This window comes from Haliaeetus leucocephalus, unplaced genomic scaffold (genome assembly GCF_000737465.1).
Source record: "Haliaeetus leucocephalus isolate CR32 unplaced genomic scaffold, Haliaeetus_leucocephalus-4.0 Scaffold450, whole genome shotgun sequence".
NCBI classification, from domain to species: Eukaryota; Metazoa; Chordata; class Aves; order Accipitriformes; family Accipitridae; genus Haliaeetus; species Haliaeetus leucocephalus.
This window is the reverse complement of record NW_010972886.1, coordinates 10,424,520-10,443,319: the sequence shown is the minus strand read 5'-3', so window position 1 is coordinate 10,443,319 and position 18,800 is coordinate 10,424,520. Positions and strand designations below refer to the sequence as shown.

At 41.9% G+C, this 18,800-nt stretch overlaps 1 protein-coding gene across 2 annotated transcripts; it reads left to right on the top strand.

Moving 5' to 3' along the window:
* Positions 1–347: 347 nt before the first annotated feature.
* On the top strand, positions 348–8,004 carry WDR92 (WD repeat domain 92). Of its 2 annotated transcripts, none has more exons than XM_010574772.1 (6): positions 348–2,152; positions 2,616–2,717; positions 4,122–4,237; positions 4,581–4,715; positions 6,241–6,338; positions 7,097–8,004. In XM_010574772.1, exons 1-6 carry the CDS (start codon positions 1,987–1,989, stop codon positions 7,302–7,304), a joined length of 825 nt encoding a protein of 274 aa, XP_010573074.1. In that variant the 5' UTR covers positions 348–1,986; the 3' UTR covers positions 7,305–8,004. The 2 variants fall into 2 exon arrangements, with proteins under 2 accessions (XP_010573074.1, XP_010573075.1); XM_010574773.1 differs by having other exon boundaries at positions 348–959; positions 7,097–7,870.
* The last annotated feature ends 10,796 nt before the right edge of the window (positions 8,005–18,800 follow it).

The following is an 18,800-nucleotide window of genomic DNA, read 5'->3' as shown; positions in this document are numbered from 1 at the left end:
CCGCCTGGGCCCAAGCGTGTCCTGATCCCTCCGCGGGGACGAGAGCCGCTAGGCCCTGCCCGGGGGCCGCAGCCCCGGCTCGGATCCCGCTCGGGGAGGGAGAGCCAGGCGCCTGCCCGCGGCCAGCGGGACTCGATGGCGGGGAGGAAAAGGAGACGAAAGCCATGACATGGGGTGCCCGGTTCGCCCGTTAAATTTGCGTCGCTCCGTTTACTCGCGCTAGTCTGGCGTGTGCTCGTTGGCTTGTTGTCACGGGTCGCGTTACAGGGAACGCCGGAGGCCCCGCGCCCCGGTTGTGTTGTTTGGTTTAGGGGGGGGGATGTGCTTTTTTTTTTTTTTTGTTCTTAAAACTCAAACTGACCTTTGAGGATTTGCCGATTTCTAGGGGTGACAGCCCCTCGGGTGCATAAAGACCCCCAGGGCCACCAGCGAATAAACTCATAGCTCAGGAGGGAAGAGGCGCTGAGGGTGCACGCACAATACTGCTACAGATTAACTGAAAGAAGGGCTTAATTCTCCCTTTCCCGGCGTGCCAGCAGGGCTCTGGGAAGAGCTGGGATTCCCTCTGTGTTATCTTTCCAAATCAGTAGAAACAGCAGCCTCTGAGTATCATTAGCAACCTGAAGGTGAGAGGTTTAAGACCATTAAACCAAAGTCTCTGCTTTTCTGTGCACAAAATTACATATTACAAAGTGTAATATGCCTTTGATAGCATTTTGCTTGTATTTTATGCCAAATGTCTTATGTATATTTCACTGAAACCTGCCACCCGTGGACTCTCAAGAAACTGCTGCCACGGTCCGTGGTTGTGTTGGTTTTTTCCGTGTGCTGACACAGAATGTATCCTTTTTTTAAAAGATTGAAAAGGCTAAACCTATAAAATGTGGAACTTTTGGTGCTACATCTCTGCAGCAAAGATACTTAGCTACCGGAGATTTTGGTGGAAACCTTAACATATGGTAAGTGTGCATATTCTCTCGTAGCTTTTTCATTTGATGTCGTACGTGTCTGTTGAACTGATGTTTCTGTATGTGGCTGGCTTTTGTATGAGATGCTCTCTGTGCCGCATATGATTGGGACCCAGTCATAAGCTTCGCTGGCTACTGTATTTGGACCATGCCTGTTTTGTAAAAACAACATGAATTCTGCACGGTGGTTTAATTCGGTGCTGTTTTGCTTGCATTCTGTGTGCAGCTACAAAAACCTGTTAAAGTTCTGCTAGGTCCTCTTCTTTTTCAGAGGCTTTTGAATGGACGCATGAGTACAAGTCAGAAGTTGTGTTAAACCTAAATTTGATGTCTAGATTAAATACATATTTTTAACCTTGAAGTCTCAAATGTTTTTTCACGTCCCTGAATTATTTGTATAATTAATTTGTATTGGCAAATTGATTATCAAATAAAGTTACAGGGTCAAAAAGGGGTTGTTGTTGGTGGTGTTTGTTGTTGTTATTATTGCATTTCCCTTGCTAAGGAACTATTGGTTCTATTTTGTTGGAATAGCAAGAATGACATGGATTAGTCACTAGTTGAAATTTAAAATAAAATTCTGAAGGATTCTCAAAGGATGGGAATCAGTGGGGAAGAACCATGAAACCCACAGTTGGATGCAGCTTTCATGTGACGTTCAAGAGCAGTAGTCAGAGCTAGGTGGGGATCGCTGAATAAGGTCATTTTATATACTTACTGAAAGTAAAGCTAATTGGAGTATTTTGATCTGTAGCACGATTCATTTTGAGCCCAACGTAAAACCTAGTTCTTAAGGGTTGCTGTTGGGAATCCCACAACTGCCTTTACAAACAGGGAAGTCCAGAACTGAGCAGAAACTTCCAGACCAGTCTAAAGCAGTAGGCAAAGAAGGAATTGAACAAAGACTTGTGGTTCTTAATGGTGATATCCATGTTTTGTTCCCACTGTTAATCTCAGTTTATGTAATTTGTGCTCATGTTTCCTGTCACTTTTATACAAATCCTGAGCATCAAGGAAAATGCCATGTTATCTGTTCTTTTCTCTCTCACCTAGGAATTTAGAAGTTCCTGAAATACCAGTGTATTCTGTGAAAGGTCATAAGGAAATCATAAACAGTATAGATGGTGTAGGTGGCTTAGGAATTGGGGAAGGTGCACCAGAAATTGTGACTGGCAGTCGAGATGGTGAGTTAGTGAACTTTGAAAGTCTTTTCAGTTACTCTGAGAAAGTAGTCTGCAAGCTTTGATGGCAGGGCGTAGTCTGCCATCTGAACTTGTTACGAATCTGTTGCTGTCTTCGTATGCTGTCTTTTGAATCTTGCTTGGAACAAATTTTCTCTAATTCTTTTAGAAGTTGCAGATAAGCAAAAGATACTGTTGTCACTGAGCATGGGACAGAAGGAATACAAAGCAGCATAAATGCAAAATATCAGCTAGAGAAAATACATCCTTGACAAATACTTTCACTTTATTTCTGGTTGGTTTTTTTTTTTTTTCTACCCACTAAACACAGTCTGGCTTTCTGGAATTGAAAGAGATGCTCCTGTGTTTTGAATATCAGGCTGAAAAGCAAAGGCCTTCCCTGGGAAGATGGAACACAACGTGACAGAATATCCATAATACAAAATCCATTGTCCTTCTTTCACAGGAACTGTGAAAGTATGGGACCCGAGACAGAAAGATACTCCTGTTGCTAATATGGAACCTGTACAGGGGGAGAGCAAAAGAGACTGCTGGACGGTAACATTTGGTAATCTATCAGATTATATCCATTCCGCCCTCTAATATGATTGTGCTTTGACAATTCTCGAAGTATTTCAGGATGTTGTGGAATAGTTTATTTTGTATGGACGCATAAGTAGCAGGTTTTGCTTTTCAATGTTGTCAAATTTATGTGGTTTTAATTTTTTTTTTTTTTCCCCTCCAAAAGAAGCTGATTTTGTGATAGTTGGGTTTTGGACTCATTCTTTTATCACCTTTGGTCATCATTTGCGGTTGGACTCTGATCTTAAAGGTCTTTTCCAAACTACATGATTCTGTGGTTCTATGATTGCATAGATAAGTTGTGCAAGCTTTATATCTATGCCTAGGAATGTAAAAACAGTATATCCAGCTGCATTGTCCTGAAGGAGTGTAAATGTTGTAGTGCACAGGGAACCAATTGCTGTTGCAGTGTAGTTCCAACTATCAAGCATTAAGGCATTAATTTAAGAGAAGATCCTTGAAGCTAAGAGCTAATTAAAGACAAAAGCAATGCTTGATGTGTGCTCTGCATTTTTCTTTTGGAGAGAACAAGCTGCTTGTGTTCTACACAAGCTGGTATTTCTGGATTAGCTCCATTTTTGCCTCCAGAGTCAGGGAGTAAGTTTTACAAACTGCTAATAAGTGCATGGATTATAATAACAAAATTGATAGTAAGGAGATGACGTTTCCTGGCAAGAAGGTGCAACTGTAATGCTCATTGCTATTCATATCTTTGTCTTCTGCTTTGACAAATGGAGAAAAAAATGGCCTCATATTTTCTTCAATTTTCTTCTGAGTTACTGAAGCTTGAGCCAAGGCCAGGTTCATCTTGAACTACATGCCCTGAGCTAACTTCTTTCAGACACTGATGTGCTTCCCTGATCCTGTCAGCTGAGTTTTTGGAGGCAGGCTTCTGCATCTGTCTAGTGATGGCCATGGTAACACCCAGGGTCTCCCTACGAGTCTGTGTCTGCAGAAGAGTCTTCTTGTCCCACTAACGTTTCGTGCTTGAGAGGCTGGTTAAGGAACTGCTGAACCGCTTTCTGCTCCGGTGCCGTGGTGCTGTCTGGGAAGCGTGGTTTATAGCAGATGAAGATTTAGAGAAGGAATGTATTTGTATAGGTTTACAGGAACAGTGTGCAGTACTGAAGTCTGTGCAGTTTAGGCAATACTTGGCAGGGGGAATAAGAATTTTGTTCATATTTTTAAAAGAAACAGACTGCCAGTTTTCAAGCTATATTTTCTATACCTTTCAGGTTTGAAAACCAGATTGTTCATTAAATCTTAATATCCCAATAGTAATATTATTTTTCTGGCATAAATGTAAGTTGAAATTGCAGGCTTAGGAGGTCTGAAATTTACAGAGTAAAGAGGGTTTCTGTGTTCTGTTTAATTCTTTCTCTGTGTCCAGGCAATGCTTACAATCAAGAGGAACGCGTTGTATGTGCTGGATATGACAACGGTGACATTAAATTGTTTGACTTAAAAACCATGTCACTACGATGGGAGACCAACATTAAGAATGGGGTAAGAAAACCATAAAAGTATTTTTCATTCCAGCTCCTATGTAGGATGGAAAAATTAAAAAGACTGCCTACCTGAAATTTACCCAGAAGACATTTCTGCTGAGATTGTACCAAGGAATTGTACCCCTCAAATTCTTGGTCTGAATAGCATGGGGTATTTTTCAGTAGATTCATGTTTTCAGATGACTTTGTTATTTCCAAATTGGTGGTGGTGTCATTGTAAAAATAACCAATGATTAATATATATACACAAATCACAATCCCCCATTTTTTTAGCAGTGGCTAAATTTCAAGGCTGAATGGTTTTTTTTTTGTTTTTGTTTTTTTTTTTTTTATATTTCCAGGTTTGCAGTCTGGAGTTTGACAGAAAAGATGTAAATATGAACAAGCTAGTGGCCACATCGCTTGAGGGAAAATTTCATGTTTTCGATATGAGAACTCAGCATCCAACCAAAGGTTTTGCTTCTGTTTCAGAGAAGGTATGGGGAGACAGAGAATTTCTTAAGAGACAAACTTTTTGAATATAGGCTGCCAAAGTACTACAGGTCTAAAACTATTGTCTTGGATAGGTAATAGGTGCCCAGGTTACTGGGGCACAAAGCTGTGTGGTGGCGTGGCTGGTGTGGCTCCAGGTGCAAGCAGTGAAAGAGCCCCTGTGTATCCAGCTGCCAGCACTCATCCAGGTTTCCTCCCTTTTATAACCTGATGTTGGGCTTCTCTGGTCTTTGGGTTCTGCTGCAGTTGCACCTCTGTGCGCTCAGCTGTGCCCCTAGTCTGGGAGTCATGTTTATTGGAGGCCATATTAAATTGTGATAAGCATGCAGATCTGAATCTTAAATATAGCCCAAAACAAAGTGAGCTCTCTGCAAACACTTTTCAGCCTGCAGTCACCAGATCTCATATGAGACACAGAAACCATTATTTGTTCTTCGGAACCAAACATTTTTGGATTGGGATATTGAGAGTGAGTGAAAGGATATATAGGAGAGACTTAGTGGTCTGGAGGCTGTTAAATATGGAGAACTCTTATAACCTTTTTTTCTTCCATCTGTGACCGCTGTGTTGATTAGTTTAAGTTCTTTATAAAACAGGTGGAGTTTTTTGGTTTTGGGTTGGGAGTTTTTTGTGGTGAACAAAATCTGATAATTAGAGAAAAGGAACTTTTGTGTTGAAATTCTCCAGGACTGCCTAAATTAGAAAAAGCTGAGTTTCAACTTAATATCTTTAATTAATATTTTCCATACCACCATTCAAAGCAGATAACATGTTGGAAGTACTTTGATGAGATAACACGAAAGTATTTACTGAATTAGTGTAGTAATCAAAATATGAAAATAGAATTTCTTATCTTTCATTCACTGCATTTAAGCTTTTCCTTTTGGACACTTGCAGACAGATATGCATTAAGTCAGAGTAGGTGTGTTGGGGTTTTTCCCTATGTGATTTCTGTTGCTATGTTATCTTGCTGTGCCCTGGCTGAGATTTAAATCTGAATTGTAGATTGTTTGTTTTGTTTGCACAGTGTTTGTAGTATATTCCCTTCCAGTAATGATTTTAAGAGGTGTCAGAGAGTGAAATTAACCTGGTGGTGACTGTGTCACCTAAGAGTCTGGGAATCCTGTAGTTCTAGAGCAGTTCCAAAAGACATGCTTACGCAGCCACTTTACCTCTCTTTAACCTTGCTCACTCACATGGCCAGTCCCAAAGAAGCTGAAGTACTAGTGAGTGGTAGCCTTGGTAGGGCTGCTGCCTTATCCCTGCCAAAGAAAGGGGTGCACTGGAGGCCTGACTTGGCTTCTCCTGTGTGGGAACTGGATGCTCCTGTGGCAGAGGCCGCAAGGCTGGAGGAAGGGAAGGTACCTCAGAACAGACATTCCAATAGCCACCATGAGAAGGCTGGGTTCTCTTCATACAAGTGATTGTCGTTTTAAGATTCTGCATCCTTTCTTGTGAACCTCATCCATAACTGACTTTTATGCAATGCTGATTATTTTTTTTTATTAGGCACAAAAATCTACCATATGGCAGGTTCGACACCTACCACAGAACAGAGATATATTTATGACGAGTGGAGGAGCTGGGAGCCTTCATCTCTGGAAATAGTAAGTAATCGCTGTCCCGCCTGCAATAGGGGGAATAAGAAACCAACCATTTCATGTTTTAAGAAAGAATCTTCCTGAAAATTATGAGTAGGGTTCTGCTTTCAACCTGAATATTTAGTTAAAATCATTGCTTACAAATGCAGGAGAAAGGGTGATTTCAGTGTCAGTACTTGACCTGGAATCTTGGATTAATCCCTAAAAGAATGTGACAACAGCACAGGTGAATTTTGCCCTTTTCAGTTTTCTTAACATAATCAAGATCTAATTATATCCTTGGTTAACAAGGTGATAAATGGAAGAAAATGGATTTCTTAAAATTCTGATATGGTAGCAGTTATGTGTGAGGAGAATATTGAAAGCCTGGACTTTTAAAGATTCTTATGTTTACATCTTCTTACATTACATAGCAAAATAATTTAATCATCCTAAATGCAGTGAAGTAGGTGCATTAAGTTTCAGAGGGCTAGCTGAGATGAAATTTTCTTGCCTGTGGCAAAAGCCAAACAGTTAAAAAATGAAGGGTTATAGGAGAGAGGTGTCAAGATTCAAAACTTCCTGCCTAATTTTTTTTTCATGAAATATTTACTAAGTATGCAGGGTGGATATGGCTGGATATGATTATTCATTATTTTTAAGACATTTATTTGCCTTATCTATAGAACAGAGGAGACCCTTCTTTTGAAAATAAAGAGGATAATGATGTGTTTGCATCAGTAAATTCTAAATGCATGTTTTTGTTTTACTTTTCTTATCACCAGTGAGTACCCAGCTCAGCGCTCGAAGAAGGATTCTGAAGGAGCTGAGATGGGGGTGGCAGGTTCTGTCAGTCTCTTGCAGAATGTGACTCTGTCAACGCAGCCGATTTCTAGCCTAGACTGGAGCCCTGACAAAAAGGGACTCTGTGTTTGTGGTGCCTTTGACCAAACTGTGAGGGTGTTGATAGTTACGAAGCTTAACAAAGTTTGACAGGAAAACTAGGATTTCTGAGGAGAAAGCAGTATAGTTTGCAGTCTGTAAATATAGGAGGGAGAGCCCTCCGGTTTCTAATTTAATTTCTCCCTTATTAAAACTGGATTAAAGAAATAGAAACCAGATCTTTCTATTGAAAGTTCAGATACGTGCAGTTACGAGTTGTTTGACTGATGGTGCCGCAATGACGTGAAGTTGCCTGTGCACAAAACTTTTACCTTCTAGAAATGTGAATCTACATTTAAAATAGAAGGTGCCTTTGTTAGTGCAATCTGTAATTTTAGAAATCACTTTAAATTGTTTGTGTTCAGTTTAATCACAGTGCAAATCTGTTCACACTTGTTAAATGGTCTGGCTTTTTTAGATATAGTTTTGTCCATATGCATTCATGCGATGGAAACTACTATATACTTCCTCACAGAAACTTTGTTATTGGATATATCAATTAGAATGTTTGTGAAAGTGACTTAGGATTCTTTAATACACTATAGAAACTATAATGGATGCTGAAATGTTCAGGTTTAATGGAGTAAGCTTTTTACTGAAATCATATTGAAATTAAACTATTGAGCAAAATGCACTGTTTTATTATTTGAGTTTGGTTTCGTAACAAGTTTTTATGTTCTATTGTTTTAATATCTGTTTGCAGCTTGGTATTCTACAAATAAAATTATATGCAGTGTTGTCTTAATATGAACAAAGTATATTATTCAAACATCCAGATTTAGAGGAGGAATGTACTTGTATAGATTTACAAGAACAGTGTGCAGTACTTAGATAAAACTTAACTCATTTTGCAGCAAAAGTCACTAAAACTTACCTCCATCGTGAAAAACTTTATAAGGTAGTCAAAGTACTGTCTCTTCTTTATTTTTTTTTTTTTAACTGATTCAGTATTTCTTCAAAATCCGATGTGACAGAGTTAGTAGCTTTGTTACTGTAGTTTCACCTGAACTTCTCTTTGTAATTCCCCTTATCTCCAGTGTGTTTCTTTTCTGATTTTACCAGTGTGTGCTGCTGTCAGTTCTTTTTAGCAGGCACATCCAGTTGCTGTCCTCTATTTGTGGATGTATGGTGGGGGCTTTCTGAATTTCAGTAAGCTCTAATGACTTCATTTGTCACCTCTTTGTCTGGTATTACCTAAATAGTTAATACCTAAAATACAAAGCTAATTAGCTTTGTCTGGTATTATGTAAAAGTATTTAACTATTTCTGAAACCAGATGTGATGGGAGAATGTTGGCTTTGTCCAGGTTAACAACAAAAAAGCCCCTGTGTGGCCATTTGCAAAGAAGCTCTGTTTCCTCAGACTTCCAAATGAGGATTTGGTATCTGACAAATGCAGGTGAGTCACCTGTGTCGAATCAAGCCTAACCTTCCAGGGACTGCACCTGAAAACTAGAGGCTGGTCTGCAGAAGGAGAGATGCTAGGGCCTTGTCTGTGCTGGTCCTGCCACCAACTGGCATCCAAGCAAGATGCAGGAGGAAGAGGAAACAGCCAAATACTGAAGGTTAAGGTAGGGAAAGTGGCAAATGGGGGAAGCAGTGTGGAAACCAGAGACGACTGAAAGTAGAAGGAGAAACTGGGTTGAAAGGAGAGGTGAGGAGCTGTAGCAGAAGGGCAACACTAAGGCTGGGATGAGATAGTGAGAGATGGCAAACATGCAGACCTGGCACTACGTGATGTCCTCAGACTGCTGGCAAATAGCTCTGAAACTTTTACCAAAGCTATCTGTCTCTTCAGTTTGCTGGGGACTGATGAGTTCTCTACTGCAGCAAGTCACATGCTAGAGAGTGAGGCAGGTCTAAAAGGTCTGAATGTGCTGATGGATCCAAACTGGACCTTGCTATACTTCTATGCTACTACTGTGTTAGAGTTATTTCTAATAAGAAATTACAGTGTCTCACCAGCTTCCCAAAATCTAGAAACATTGTCCCTCCAAATAACAGCTTGTGTCAGAAAAGTTACATTGGGATAGCTGAATCACACTTAAAAGGGAAGTGGGATGCAAATTTGCCTGTGCATTGTCAGTCAGCTCTGTTTTGGAGAGCATGACGTGACAAGCTTTGGACTGAGAGACTTTGGACTTTTTCTCTGATCTAAGATTCCAGCTAAATACAAGTGAGATAAAATTGTCCTTATTAACTCCTGGGTATTTTAATTGATTAAACCAGCTGAGGAAAAAGAGAGCAGACACCTGTGGGTAGAAAAGGCTCACAGGCTATTAAACCTTATGGAACAGAGAAATCATTAATGCCTGTGTAGCAGAGGGGGCCAGCAGGAAAATTGCAATAGACCATAAACTCAATGTGTCTGTGGAAGTCCATGGTTTTAGTAGGTCACTGATGCTTGCCTGCCTTCACATTTAGTCTCTTATCACAGGTTTAGCAAGGGCCAGCAGGGATGAAAGCACAGTAACCAACAGTAAACTGGGAGGTATCTGAAACTGTAACAAAAGCTTACTTCCAGAAAAGGATCCCCTAGGTTTGACCAGTGAGAATCTGTCCCTCTGTGAAGGAGGCATCTGCTCAGTGGCTTGGCGCTGGGAAGGTGCCCCAGTGTGGCCAGAACCATGGGGATGCCCTAGTGAGGTAGGTCCTGGTGCTGTGGGCCAGCACCAAAGCTGCTAAGGCTTGAGCCCAGAATTTCAAGATCCCTGAGTAAGGGCTAATGAGATCTGTCCATCTGTCAAAAACGTGATGTGCTAACCTCTGGTGCAGGTGTATGTGCAGGTTTCACTTTGGCTTGGCAAGCAAATGGCAGGTTGTGTAGCATGTTAGATGTACATAAGTCCGCAAGTGCTCTTCCGAGGGAAGTAGGCTAAATATTTTGTGGAAGGCAAAGTTTTATGAGATCCAGCTGTCTTCCTTAAGACTTGATGGTTTGCTTTCAAGTGTAATATTTAGTATATGATTTTTTTTTGACATCGGTAATCCCATCTGCTTGTGTGCATAGCGTAATGCTAAGAGCATATTCTGAAATTATTTTAAATGTTGTCCCTCTTAGGGTGCCTCCCAGCAGGAGGGAATAGGGGGAACTACTGCTGTGCAATCTTGGCTGCAGCTTGCTTTAAAAAGCTGGGGGTGTGGAATTAAAAGAATCAATTCAAGTGCTTTGAGTCTAAAATGCACTGTTCAGAGATGGCCCCCATTAGCTTTGTGCTGTAAATAAAATATACTCAGTGAAAGGTATGCTAGGCAGTGGAAGTTTGTGGAAATATGTTTCTCTCTTTAATGGTAACTCTGAGTCAAGCACAGAGTAAGGGAAGAAAAAGCTCTCGGTATAGGTATCTGTGAGGGAAAGCAAAGAACTCTTGAATGCAGGACGGGGCTCTTGGTGGTATTTTTATTATGTACTTGGCCTGCAGCAAAAATGTCCCTTCCTTATACGAACTCCAGGGACAGCTCCTAGTGAGCCTACATGATGGTGATACAAATTTGAGCAAGAACTAATAAACAACACTTCTTAAAGCTCCATGGGCCTCAAAAAGATGAAATGTGTGCTACTTCTGGGTATTTAATTTTGGGATTCATTTTATTTGTTGTTTTGAAAATGAAGGAATGCATTTTCCTCATGAGTAGCTGGTTTCACGAAAATACATGACAGGTTGCGTGGCAAGAGTTTGCAAAAAGCTAAGAGAGCTGGAGGGAAGCACAGATGAAGGGTAGTGCTGTCTTTGTTCAGGAAAGGTAAGTGGCTGTAGCTGTGTACTTAGAAAATGAAAGACAGTTACTGGCTGGAGAGAAGAGCTGTTGCTACGTTGCCTGTACTATGCTGGATCTCCTCAGCAGATTGGATTTCTGCTTCTCCCAGGCTAAACAAGAAACTTAAGCAGACCAAAAGCTGCCTGTGGCAGTCTAGCCTGCTCTATTTATAGTCCTTCCTCCTCTTGCTGAAGACTGGCACCTTGCCTCTGCAGCCTGGAAGCTGAAGAACTAAAATGTGTTCTAAATAAAATCATAATACATCAGAGATGAAATGCAGAGGGCCAAATCCTCTCTGATGCAGCACCGAGGAGCACTCCAGAAAAAAACCCTGCCTCACCCAGGGCCAGGAAATGGAAATGTGCTACCGAGTTTCATGGCTCTACCTCAGGTGACCACATTTAACAAGTATATCTGCTTGGCAGCTATTGCTTGTTTCCTGTGCAAACCATCCCTGTATGCTCATGGAAGAGAAAAATCTTTATGGGCATGACTGCAGCCAGAATATAGGTACGTGTTGCACACTTGTTTTGTTTTGTTAACCAGGTATTGCCCAAATCCCCAGCTATTACAAATCAAGGTTTTTTGTTTCACACCAATATAGTTACTTTGACTTAAATTGTTTGTACAGGTCCTTGGCAATTACAGCCCTCCAAGGTTACTGTGCAGGTAGCCTATATTTGGCCTACAGTATATAGTTTTCATCACACACACACAAAATTATTTACAGCTTAGCCATGACTTGGATTGAATTTTAAGCAAAGTAAGGCAAGTTATAGCTCTGTATGAGAGGCTACAATACAGTGTGCTGTCAAGGTGTGTGAAACATCAGCTATTGTCTCTGATTTTCCAAAGTTCAGCTGCAGTATAGAGGGTATTCAAAACCAGAATTGGCAACAAAAGAGCCACGACAGAAGAAAGGACTGAGGAAAAAGTTAAGTAGCATGCCAGTGTTTTGAGAATTTACCCAATGAAGTTAGAATGGCTCATGTGTGAACTGTATTAGTTTATAATTACTTACTGCTTGTACCATCCAAAATAGCAACTATAACTCTGAAGGGCAGAGTTGAAGCAGGGAATAAATGGCAAACCTGTGAGGTGCACAGCATATACCAACGTTTAGAAGTGCACGTGCCCTTCCCCCTTCACAACCACTGATGCTGTTAGGGACATCACAGAACTGGTGCACAAAAGGAAGGCAGGGAATTGCATGGAAAAAAGACATCTGTCCTCCAGTGATAACTTGAGGATAACGCAGCAGATACAGCTTGCCAATACAGTTCATTTCATCTTCCCTAAATTATTGCCATCAAATATATTCGATAGCAAGTAGGGATTGTTTAGCTAAGCTGACTGATTTATAAGTAAGAAGCTGCGAACTTATGGCCTGCATATTCATCACTGTCATAAAGTTGTCTGTATTGGGTTTGTGTGGCAAGGTTTTGGTAGCAGGGGGGACTACAGGGGTGGCTTCTGTGAGAAGCTGCTAGAAGCTTCCCCTACGTCCGATAGAGCCAATGCCAGCCGGCTGGCCAAGGCCAAGCCAATCAGCAACAGTGGAAGCATCTCTGGGATAACAGATTTAAGAAGGGAAAAAAAAGTTGCTGCAGCCAGAGAGAGGAGTGAGAATATGTAAGAGAAACAACCGTGCAGACACCCAGGTCAGTGAAGGAGGGGGAAGAGGTGCTCCAGGTGCCAGAACAGAGATTCCCCTGCAGCCTGTGGGGAAGACCATGGTGTGAGAGTCTGAAAGAGTTAATGTCTCAAACATTGTGGTGGGGCAAGTTCTGCTTAAAGACAAACCCTGCACAGCAAGGAACAGAGGTGAAAAGCCTATCAGCTCAGACATCAGCAACAGGAAGGGGAGGCGGTGCTGGAGGGTGCCCAGCTCCCTGTTCTGATACAAAGACCAAACAATGGCCATGTCTGCAGGGAAGGAGAAGTTAATCCACAAACGACCCCCAAGCCCAGAGGCTCACAAACTACTCATTAGCCTAATAAGTTTGAGTGCCTGCCCGAAGGAGGGGCAAGGATGATAAAAGGACACAAACGGAAGCTCCAGGTGTGCAAGCCCACTGGAACTGGACCCCTCGGCTGACTGAACCAACGCTGGACCCAGGACCGGTGAAATCTTTCTCTCTTCCTTTTTCTCTCTCTGTCTTCTTCTCTCTTTCCTTTTCCATAATCCCTACACCTCATCCCTTTAAGACATAAAACCATTAACGAAGTCTGGGACTAAGAGTGGATCCAGCCACCCCTGGGCCCTTCTCTGAGAAGGAGTCTAGAAAGCAAGGAGGTCTGCTCTGAACTTTGTGACTCAATGGGAGGGATCTCCTTATTCCCTGAATTGATGTATATGGTTACCCTGGGTTACATGGTTTACAGAAGTAGTCTTATGCCAATTCCTGTTGTGAGAAACCCTGCCACCTACTATCATGCCTCCCCAGTTCAGTTAGCTTCTGTCATGAATAAAATCTTTAACTGATCGTTATGGTGTCGTTTCACCTTAATTTAGCCTGAGGGAATTTCAAATTAAACAGGGACTCCCTGGTCTGTCCAGCCCGGGTCGGGTTGTGACACACAGTGAGGCAGACTGTCCCCCTGCAGCCCATGGAGGACCCCATGCTGGAGCAGGTGCCTGAAGGAGGCTGTGACCCCGTGGGAAACCCACGCTGGAACAGGCTCCTGGCAGGACCCATGGAGAGAAGAGCCCACGCTGGAGCAGGTTTTCTGGCAGGACTTGTGACCCCGTGGGGGGCCCATGCCGGAGCAGTCTGTGCCTGAAGGACTGCAGCCCATGGAAGGGACCCGCGCTTGAGCAGTTTGTGAAGAACTGCAGCCTGTGGGAAGGACTCACGTTGGAGAAGTTTGTGGAGGACTGTCTCCTGTGGGGGGGCCCCCATGCTGGAGCAGGGGAAGAGTGAGGAGTCCTCTCCCTGAGGAGGAAGATAACATGTGATGAACTGATAGTAACCCCCATTCCCCATCCTCCTGCGCCACTCGTGGGGGCCAGGTAGAGAATTTAACTAGCAACTGGCCCAATAATGTGCTTGTGCAATTCAGGACCATAGCATGAGCAGGGGTTGTTCCCAACAGGCAGCCTGTGTGTGGCAGCCCTGCTTTGGAGACTAGCTCAATTTAACAGTACGGTCACAAGCTATGCCAATTGGTCTCTAAGCCAGAGAACAAGCCTGTTGCTGTTTAGCCTAGTAGTCCAGCTACAGCCTCAGGGACAGCTGCGTCTGCTCCAGTTTTCTCTACTTCCAGGAGATCTTCCCTCCTGACTGTACTCCCTTGCCTCCACAATGTTAGTAAATCTTTAGTCACTGTCTCCATGTCTGGGGATGTGCAGAGAGTGCTGAGCTGCACAACCATGCGGAGGCACCTGTAAGTTCCCTCTTCTATTGAGCTTAGCAGTAAAAACAGCCTGTGCAGAATGCTGCTGGTGTTCCCTTTCCAGACCAATGTCTTCTTCCTGTCTTATCAATGTGCAAGAGGAGGCCGCCCAAGGTTGCCAGCCTCTCAGGGTATTTCCTGATGAGAACATTACGTCCTGACCTTGTTAAGCATGGCGGCGAAGTCTTTTTTTTGTCACTATGAAAAGCCCATCAGCAACATAAATAAAACAAGCACAGGCAAGCTCTCCTAGGTTGCTTGGGATTTTAAGGTTGTGAAAAATTTAAGACATTCTCTGAAGCTAGTGGATGTGTGGGTTGCAGAATAGCAGTAAGGCCTGCAGAGCTGTACAGCAATTGAGACCTGATGGGACCTTTTTGTGTGGCAGTGATTCAGAAATAGTAGCTCAGCCTGTTAACCAGATTGCATTGTATCAGTTGCACACTGTTAGACTGACTGTTACAGTCTTGCAGTTGAAACTACTCTTTCTTTCAAGTAAATTACTGGTTAAGTCTCCAAGTCCCAGCTGCTTCCAGTTCCTTCTCTTACAGGAAGGGGCTGCTTACATTAAAACCCACCACTGGCAATATTTCTGTCTCAGAAAATATTGAGGACCTAATCTTTTTGTGCAAACACTTCCATCAGCACAGAAATGCTACTTTATCCTCACTCAGCACAGGTGTGAATGACTACATGTGGCACAAAGCCTTAAGTTCGTATTTGTGGATTTGCTGAGAGGGCTAAGGGAGCTTCAGCCTCTCACGCCCTTCCATGCCACAGATCATAATGAAACCGTGCACTTCTTCTATTGCAGTTGTAGCTGTTTCTGGCTCTGGTTATGCTGGGATGTTGCTCCAGCCTGTCCTGCATCTGTCTGCCAGAAATAATCCAACACTAGCAATGTCTTCTGCGTACTAAAGGTTTTTTCCTCCTGCTGTCTTCATCTGTTGTCTTTTGCTTATTGTATAACATTTCTCAGACAGAGACAGTCTTCTCATGAGTATTTCCAGCTTGGAGTACTGTGAGGCTCAGGTTTCTAGGCACTGCTGCAGCAACAATGAAAAGTAACAATAAAATGTAGGTGCAGCTAATGAAATCTGTTCAGTTCAGTTGCATCCCATGCTAAACCTTTCATTTTCTGAGTCATCAATCTTCCTGCAGAGATGACAGAATCTCTCCTTTGTGTTTCTTTCTGACTTTGCGGCCTGTTTGGCAGCTGCGGGGGACAGACCCTTTCTGCTGCCTTGCAGAAGTGTGCAGTGGCACAGGCCTGTGGCATCTTCATATCCAGCAGTGTTTTCCCTTCCTGACATTCACATTCCTGTCCTCCCACATCCTGCTGTTGCAGAGTATATGAGAAACATAAGAGCAGCCACACGGGGTTAGACCAAAGAGTCTTCCAGTCCTGTATCCTTCCTCTTCAGGGGCCATGTGCAGATAAACAAATACAAAAAACACCTTTAAAATGATGACTGCAATTTGTGTCCTAAGTTTAATTTAATCCTGAAGTTGTCCTAGGCTTCCTGCTAAAATGAAGCTGGAGTATGAAATATATGGTTCTATTGAATTTATGCACAGAAGCTAACAAGTGAGAATGGTGGAATGCTAATGCATTTAAAAATAAACCTCAATTTCTAATACAATTTACTTCCACACTCTTAGTGAGAGAGACAGCTATAAAAAAATTATAGCTTTACATACTAATTGGAAGAAATGCAATCTTAGAACAGTATCAGAACAAATACTCTACACATGGTAGATTGCTTTCAATTTATTTCTACAGTTTCCATATATAAATGCATATAACCAAATAGATACATCTACATTCAGCTAATAAAGTTTTGTATGTAAAGTAACCAGATACGGTACCCAGCACTTCACCACATCCTGTCACTTAATCTAGCTGGCATGAACACAAGCTCTTTTGATCTGTACTAACTATTTTTATCTCAGGGTAGATCTCATCCTTCCTATCTGTTATGTTATAAAAGCTTTAATCAGAGGGTTTAAGCTAGTCTTATTGAATTATATTATTTTTCCTCCCTAAAACAAAGCTACATCAAGCTCAGTTTCCTTCTTTCCATGTACTTTTATGTCTGTATTTTGATTAGAAATGTTATGTTTTCAAAAGGGAAAAGAGTCTGTGCTTAGTGGGTTTAGAGTCATTCTAATTTAATTTGAGTGCAGAAAAAAAGACATTTCCAGAGCATTTTAAGTGAAAGGTGAGTCTAAGTTCACCTGGGCTTAGGCTGCCACATACGCTGTCGCCAACTCCATCAAACTGTATCACAACATGGAAAATTTTGGAGGTTACACTTCTTTTCCACTGTACTAAGTGTCACTGCTACAGTTTTTTTAGTTCCTGAAGATGTGAGACATCCCTGTCAGTTAACCTCAAGACTATATTCCCCTTCTTACCCTATCTAGTGGCTGGGCCACAAACCTGGCAGCCAGATATCTTGGGCTCTCTTCCTGGATTCACCATCCACCTTGTAATATATCACTGTAAACTCTCTATTCCTGCCATGCCTCCCTGCTCCCTGTATATATCTGGTCTCTGCAGAATACAGGCAGAGATGTAAGTTACCATAAACATGCCACTGAGTCAGGCACTGTCTGTAACTGTCCTTTTGCAAGTATTTATCTTCTGATATGCCAGAGGAAGCATCAGGTACTCACCCCTCTTCCACTGAGTGGCAAGTGCATGTAGGTAGGTACTGGCGAGCAGATGGGTGTTCATGCTTCAGCTTACTCCTGCTACACCCTCTTCTGGTAACTTGCTGGTCTGCCCATAAATTAGATTACAAATTCATTAGATTATATTGCAAAGAAACAGGCCTCACAATCACAAAATGCCTATCCCAGAAATGCCCAACATGGCTGAGGCCCTTCAGACACAAGTGTACTACACATACTAACATCTCCCAAACTAGTCTGCTCATTCTGACCTGAGATTTCAAAAGGTACCACCTCATACTCTGCTTTTTAATGACTTTGGCCATAACTTGACTTTAAACATGCTAGGCCAGGAACTGTCATGAAATGGTCTGCAGCTCAGGTAACACAGGTACAGACTAACTCACTCTTGAAATAGTTTAAATGTGATGTTGCACAAGTTTAGACACACACATTTTAATCGCAAGCTACAGACTGACCAGAGGTAACACAAAATTTCTCAGTTTAGTTTCAACACAGTGTTGCTGTACTCTCACTGACTTAATCTCATTTAAGTCTGCATTGGTTTAGCATTTTCAGCATGGTTGCTGAATCTCTAGAGGTTTAATACAGATACTGACAGAATAAAAGGGAATATTCTCTGTGTTTGGATGTATGGGCTTTCCGGTAATAGCTAAAAAGGGCTTACGGTGGACACCTGATAAAAGTATCTACTTAGAAAGGTTGAATTATTTAATGAAGTATTTCTGCTGCTCTCATTAAGACTCACATTAAAAGGCCAAAAAGAGTGTTTAGTGTCAGAAGAAGCTGGACTTGCAGACAAAGCAATTCTATTGCTTTATTTTCTCCCTTAAGATGACTGTAGATGCCTATTACAACCACCTTTTGCTTTTGGTCTGATTTTAGCATATGTGTTTTTATCCTGCCAATGATTCATTAACCCTTTTGTTACAAGTAGCTTCTGGCATCCTTCTCTGTATTCACACCAGATGCAGAACAGAAGAATTCAGGCTGTTTTTTTGTCTTGTCTTCTATATGAGCATCTCCAAAACCTTTTTCAGTGGCATTGTTTCTGGGAGTTCTGCCACAGCTGGTCTGTATGTCAGGCTGTGGTGCTTTCCATGACCCAGGCTGTAAGTATAATGTTTCCATTGAGGTCAAGACTACAGGATTTGGTCTCCAAGTCTGCTCTGCAAAGAACACTGCCTCAGGATTGTTTTCTGTTGTTTTGGCAATGATAGAGAGAGATCAATAATCATTCACAGGCCTCTCAAATGGAATGGCTTCCATTAAGTACTGGATATATAGTATAGCTTTTCTTGGATAGATTTTTTTGTAAATATCCATATATAAAATCATAATATATTTTCAGAGTGGCACCAGCATAAAATAATTGGATTATATGAGCTGTATCTCAGTCATATTTTGGCTGGGATAAATATAAATCCTTAACTCCTCACTCTCTGCTCTTGAAAACCAAACAAGCAACACAGCCATTTTAAGCAGAAAACGAATGCTTGTATACCTAGTAATCCTCTGAATGAACTGCCTCAAGAAATTCCAAGACTTATGGCGCTCTGGATAAGAACTCCAGTTAACTGAACAGAAGTATAGATCTGTAGTAGTTTGGACCCAGTAGCAAATCTACAATAAATGTGAACCACTAGAAGGAGACAGAGCGCCACACTGTATGATCATGAAATACTCTGAGTACAAC

Excerpts from the sequence above, each read along its gene's own strand:
- WDR92 (XM_010574772.1), top strand. The coding sequence starts at position 1,987 with ATGCCATGTTATCTGTTCTTTTCTCTCTCACCTAGGAATTTAGAAGTT. Across the intron at positions 2,718-4,121 it reads CTGCTGGACGGTAACATTTG|GCAATGCTTACAATCAAGAG; the intron begins GTAATCTATCAG and ends CTCTGTGTCCAG. Across the intron at positions 6,339-7,096 it reads AGCCTTCATCTCTGGAAATA|TGAGTACCCAGCTCAGCGCT; the intron begins GTAAGTAATCGC and ends TCTTATCACCAG.